A 6,129-nucleotide genomic window follows, 5' to 3' on the forward strand; every position below is an offset into this window, starting at 1 on the left:
TTTTAGTTATTAAACTGTTCTTATCTCAACCAGCAAGTTCTACTTTTTTTTTCGGTTCTCCTCCCCCTCCCTGTGGGAGGGGGCTAAATCACAGCAGTGGCCTTTCTAGAGCATCTAGAAGCTAATAGCATACCCGAGATAATTTTTCGTTCGTGGCATTTCCTCTGAAAGCCTAGGACCCTGAAAACACCTCCAGTATCCACGCCCAGGAAAGTGTCTCACTCATTATTTCCAGTTTCTAACAGCAAATGTTTCATATCCTTAACTAATTAGGAGGCCAAACCCCCTGGCAAGGGAAGCGAGACCTTAAAACAGCCAAGGACAAAGATGCCCTGTGAAAATTATAGCCCAGCTTGTGTGACACTGAGGGTATTCAGCAATTAACGTGGTGCCACCAGAGTCTCTGAGTTCTCCTCTCAGGCTAAATAAGAAAAGGGTTGTTGTCTCTCTGTCTACTGCTGTTCCAAGAAAAATTACCCTTAAAATTAAGAGAAGGAAACATTTCTCCACAAACATATTTACTCTGACAAGCGCAGTGAATTAAAGGACACTCGCAGGGCCAAGCTGGGCGGGATCGGTGTTAGTAATCAATCAACAACTGCAACCTCACTCCAGAAATTAATAGGGCTCCGCCGGCACAAGCGCTTGACTGGGGAAAAGCCCTGAACCTGCTAAGAGTGGGGAAGAGCCGAGACAAGGCTAGAGGGAGCAGGATGCCCCTATCAACCCTCTCCCGTGAGCAGGACCCATCCGCGGGGTCCCTCGGGCAGGACCCATCTACGGGCAGGACCCCCGCGGGGGGTCGGAGCCCGCCGGTGGCTCTCAGCACCCTGGACAGCAGCCCATGCGGGGAGGGCGGGCACTAGGACCGCGGGGGCGCCGCTCCCCGTGTTTTGGGGGGATCCCTGTTCCCAGGGGAAAGGTTTGGGGATCCCCGTGGCTTTATCTCTCAAAAGCGGCTGGGCTCCAGCCGAAAGCAGCTTTCATCTCGACAGCACAAGCTCCTCACGACCTGAAGAACCGAATTTTTTCAGGACTTTGCGTGTCTTTTCTTTTTTTTTTTTTTTCCCCACTCCGTGGAGAATTTTGGATTTCCCACGAAATGCCAGCAGAAAAGAAATAGTAAAAAAAAAATCAGTCGAAAACAGGGATTATTTCAATTTTAGAAAGGGTTTTGACTGTGGAGGTCAGAAGAGCCCCCTCTGCCTCCCAGAATTATTTCCATGACGATAACTTGCTACCGCAGCGTGGCCAGCTGGGGAACTGCTCTCCTCGAAAAAAACTCAAGTCTTTCTTTATTGTTTCATGCTTTTTAAATAATTGAGGAGTTGATTTTTAAATCATTAAAGAAAGAAGAAAAGTTAGGATGGTCCCACAAAGTAGCTGAGCACCATCAGTCAGAGCCCGAGTGGACTCTGCTGTGGCAGACTGGTAACAACACACCTTCCTCCTGGCAGGAGTGAGCCCGGCCTCCTCCCTCCACACCATGTGGGCAGCTCCATGCCAGAGCTCCTGGAGCAACTCTGGATGTCTCTTCGGGACAGTGGAAGGTGAGGTTATTGGCCTCCCCTGGTCCAGAGGCTCTGCCAAGCTCTAGACACATTGCCAGGGAAGGTCAAGCTTTGCTGCTGTTCCAGAAATGAACGACTGAAACAAACAGGATGATGGGAAGCCTTTAATTATTCATGCAGAGCTGAGTATGAGGGTCGGAGCTTCACCCTCAGGAGTGCTTTGTGTGTCAGACGTGGAGGCCAAGTTCTCAGTTCCCAGGCAAGAGCTGGATTTCAACAGTCACAGCTGGATTTCAACAGTCACAGCTGGATTTAAACCGCTGGCTTGATGTGAGGGCCACCATCACCAGCCAGCACGAATCAAGCCAAGCAGGCTGACAGAGAGGAGGGAAGACAGAAATCTTAAGCTGTGTAAAAGTAACTACAAAGAGAAGACGGACAATAGGTACTTTTGTGTTCATGGTGGACGATGTGGACATGAGGGGCTTCAGCTGCAGCAGAAACAGGGTCAGACATTAGGAAAAATGTCCCAACAAGAACAGCAGCAGCAGGATACATCTTCCAGGAGGGCCATGAGGTCTCCGTTGATAGCGATTTGTAGTAGAGTTCACACCTACTTGAGCTCACCTGGGTGAGAGCTGACTGCTGTCACCTCTGTTCAGTACCTGGAAACCTCGATCAGGTTCTCATCGGGGTCTCGGAAGTAGATGGATGTTATTGGACCCACGGCACCAGTTCTGGCCACGGGACCTTCTTCAATAATCACCCCACAGGCCTGGGAGGAGACATAGGAGCAGGGGTTCAATGCTTAGGGTAGTCTTATCAGGGTTTTGTGCATTCTTCACCCCAGCGTTGATAACATGAGCTGCTGGATGGGACAATTCTGACATTCCCCAAGACACAGACCCTGAAAGTGTCACTTGGGAGACGCTGGCTTCATGCATCCAGGGTCATGCTGCCCTGTGGACACCCTCTGCCTTCCTCACCTTCAGGTGTTCCAGTAGCTGGTCCAAGGGCACCTGTGTGATAAGGCAGATATCTGCAGAGCCAGGGACCGGGCATCGAGCCTTAGGTTCAAACTCCTTCCCAGCTTCATGCAGGTTAAACTTCTGGTTGCCAAAACGTAAAGCTTTGCGATTTCCCTGTCCCCAAAGAGAAGAATCAAAATGCAGTGAGACTTACTGGGCTGGAAGCCTTCAGCATCCCCTCACCTGCATAGTCCTAAAAGTCCTGAGGACCTGGATATGGTTCTGCTGACTCTGGGCTCCTGCTGTGGCAACCCAAGGCAGGAACTGCTTTCTGCAGGGCTCCCCTCAAGGTGTGGAGTGACCCAAGAAAGTCCCGCAGCCAAGACTTCAAAGAAACTTTCTTTTTTGTCACTTTGGTTCCATCTCTAGCATCCTTTGGACCTTCTTCTAACTCAGCTTCACCCTTGAAACTCAGAGCTTCATGGCCTGCAGCTTGTATTAGTCCTACCATCCCTACCCCGAAGAGGTGCTCTAGAGACCCAATTAAAGATCCACAGGGATCAACCACCAGCCCGGAACTGCGGCCCCAGGTCCTCTAGACTGGAGCCAAGCATGTGCTCCACGTTACCTTGAAAGTCACCACTTCCATGCCCAGGACTTTGGAATAAAAGGCCACAGTGTCTTCAATGCTCTTCACAGTTAACACAAGGTGATCCAGGCGCTGGATGAAACATGAGGGTGGACTCATGCACTCCTCCTTCCAGGACATCACCTCAGGGCTGGGAACCAGCATGAAAAACAGCACAACATGAGGATTAGGAGCATCCAGCTACTCGGGAAAATGGTCCAGGCAGCTGTGAACTGAACTGTGAATGGAGATCGAGCAGGTTTTCTTGTGGCCTGCAGGTGGCACAAGTACAGAAGACATTAATCCTCCTCCCGGGAAGGGCCTCAGAAGCCGGCTTTGCTCTGGTGGGACCTGAGCATGCTGGAGTCCCTGGGTGACCTTGCTGAGGGCTGATGTCACCAAGACGCTGAGGTCCCGGTGAACAAAAACCTGTATGTGCCAAGGATGGACCACGTCCAAGCAGCCTGGGCTCAGAACCTCTGCAAGGTCTTTTCCTTCCACCCAGGAGACCTTTCCGGGTGCTCCCAGGTTGCACAAACTGCAGCTGTCACCTCCTGTGTGGCAAACCTCACCAGCAAAACCCTCACCTCCCACATCAGCCCCTCCACAAACAACTGTGACTGCAAAAAGAGGGGGAGTACCTGAGAGAAAGGACCATGAGCCGGGCAAAAACCTTGGCCAGGCGGTTGCCTTCTGAGCGTCCCCTTCCTGCTGCCTCGAGCCGAGCTGCAACGTCACAGCAGAATGGGGCTGGAAAAAACCAATGAGATTAGAAACCGGAGGAGTTGGGGATTGCTCACCTCAGAGGTGGACCTTGACCTGGAGGACCTGCAAGTCCAACTACACAGAGCTGTTTGAAAAATCCTGGGAAAAACAGTCCGCATATTTTAGCCACGTGTCTTTCCCTTGGGAAGGGAAGGGTGTGTTGATGTGTTAAAGCACACAGCTGAGATTGGTGCTGGGACTGACTGCTAAGAGGAAGGAGGGGTGTCCCTGGAGAAGAGGAGCTGTGGCAAGCAGCTGCAGCTCTCTCCCTACCTCCCCAGCAGTAGGCAACCTGCTCACTTCTTTGCCTCCCGGATGGTTTTCTACCATGCCACATGCTGTGGTCTTATTGCTCTGTGAGGCGTTTGTTGTCCCTGGGAAGCTCCCACTAGTAAAAGGTGCACGGGCTGTGCTAACAGCCGACATGTAGTAAGGAGGGGTAGAAAAGGAGCCTCAGGGTGATGTGCACGGCTTTGGGCAACTTTTTGGGCACCCCTTCCTAAGCAGACTTGTCCAAAGGGGTTCTCCATGGCCCAATGCAGAGTTGGAGATTATCTTTTTCTCCCTCTGTGAAACTTAAATCTGTCAAATATATAATGGAGTTTTGAAAGGTCTCTGGGTAGTTGGCATCAAAGGAACGAGTAGTTCAGGCTGGTTCAAGGCACAGGACCTCCTGTGTTAAAAACTTTCTGCCTAGACTTTCTCCGCCCAAGCTGCCCACACTTCACCATGTACAGCAACACCCCAAATGAAACCAGAATTTCTGACATGTGGAAAGAGCTGAAAATGATTTTTTCCATCTGGGCAAGGGAAATGACGTCTGAGGGTGGCTGTGGGAGGTTGCAGATAAAGTGCCTGTATCCTTTTTGTACATCCTTTGGGGATTTTTCTCCCCAAATTGACCGGGTTGCCCCACATAATTGTTCCCAGAACTATTTCACGGGTTATGATCTACCATCAACTAGAAATGGTAAGGGTCAATAGGTTGGACAAGTGACTCCTGGGACATGCAAGGCCACCCTCGTGTTTTCCTTGTCTTGAAGGTCACTGTGGGTTTATTCACAGAGCCGAGGTGGAAATCCCACAGCCAGAGCTCAGCAAAAGGCTGTTCCTCCCCGGCACGGTGGTGCCCCTTAAGGCCTCTCCGGTGGTGGGGACTGCCACCAGTCTCAACACAGAACAACACGAAAGAAGAGGATGCCAATGCCCTGAATGGGGAAAAAGGCTCATGAACCCACGCTGGAGGGTAACGACAGAAAACAGATCGTATTTATTTTTGAAACACGGGTCATGTCTCACTCCTGTGGGCTCTCAGCAAGCAGGACAGAGAGCTGCTCAGCTGAAGCCGACACCTCTTTCCTCTGTCAAATAAGATTTTCCCTCTGGTTTTCACAAGACACGTAGGAGCTGGCTGCCTTGGTGGATTTCTGCTGTCCTGTCCGGATTGAGAAGATCAGCAGCTGCACAGTGGGGCTGGCAGCAGGTACACCTCCCAAACCTTGTTTTCTTGGGGAAAAAAAAGAAAACCTGATTTCTTTTCATTACTAAAACTTCCAAAGTTATCCCCCCAGGTGCTCGTAACAGGACCATTGACATGGCACCTGACAGAGCTTTGAGGTTGCTAATTGACCTTAATAGACCTGACCAGCCTCACCTGCAGTCTTCCACCCACATCCATGGGCCCTGGAGCATATTTAAAGCTCTTCTCGGGCCATTCACTCCATGAGTGAGTTTTGGTGTGGGGATGGTGGTCTTCTGTATAGCTTGGATGTGCCTCTACCTGGCTGATCACCCTGCTGGTGTGGAGTTCAGCTTTAGACTGATATCCTAGTCCTTGACCCCATGTCATTGCTATGGACCTGATTGTTATTTTGGAGTGAACCAAAGAGTTCAGGATCCTCAGATTTTTAGAGAGAAGACTACAACAGACAGCATCTTAGCTCCGTGATTATCATCCCAAGGTATGGAGGCAGTATTTTCAACAACAAAAATATGTCAGCTAGTTGTGATATTGCTGTAAGATACTTTGTAAGTAAAATAGGGGAAGAACAGGCAATTCTGTGAGAGAACAGTCTGGATGTCTGGAGCAGTAGCACTTGCTCCATTCCAGTTAACAAGCAAGAAAATCCTTAGCTAAAAGCAATTAAAAATTCTTATCTTCATGACTTTGAACTTTCACCCATCCCTGCTGAAGAGCTGATAGATTTGTTCTCATACCTGAGCACAGTAAGTGTATGCACATGTAGGTGTTGTGGTG

General features: G+C 50.2%; 1 protein-coding gene across 1 annotated transcript; it reads right to left on the bottom strand.

The window, feature by feature from the left end:
* Positions 1-2,169: 2,169 nt before the first annotated feature.
* On the bottom strand, positions 2,170-3,248 carry GLOD5 (glyoxalase domain containing 5). Its single transcript, XM_009872587.1, has 3 exons — positions 3,108-3,248; positions 2,498-2,653; positions 2,170-2,286 (listed from the first exon to the last, which is right to left on the bottom strand). The coding sequence occupies exons 1-3, from the start codon at positions 3,246-3,248 to the stop codon at positions 2,170-2,172; spliced, it is 414 nt and encodes a 137-aa protein (XP_009870889.1).
* Positions 3,249-6,129: the final 2,881 nt, after the last annotated feature.

The sequence above is a fragment of the Apaloderma vittatum genome, unplaced genomic scaffold (genome assembly GCF_000703405.1).
Source record: "Apaloderma vittatum isolate BGI_N311 unplaced genomic scaffold, ASM70340v1 scaffold14657, whole genome shotgun sequence".
Lineage (NCBI taxonomy): Eukaryota > Metazoa > Chordata > Aves > Trogoniformes > Trogonidae > Apaloderma > Apaloderma vittatum.

Coding starts and splice junctions, on each gene's coding strand:
- GLOD5 (XM_009872587.1), bottom strand. CDS start 3,248: ATGTCCTGGAAGGAGGAGTGCATGAGTCCACCCTCATGTTTCATCCAG. Junction 2,654..3,107: donor TGGAAGTGGTGACTTTCAAG/GTAACGTGGAGC, acceptor CTTTGGGGACAG/GGAAATCGCAAAGCTTTACG. Junction 2,287..2,497: donor AGCTACTGGAACACCTGAAG/GTGAGGAAGGCA, acceptor GTCTCCTCCCAG/GCCTGTGGGGTGATTATTGA.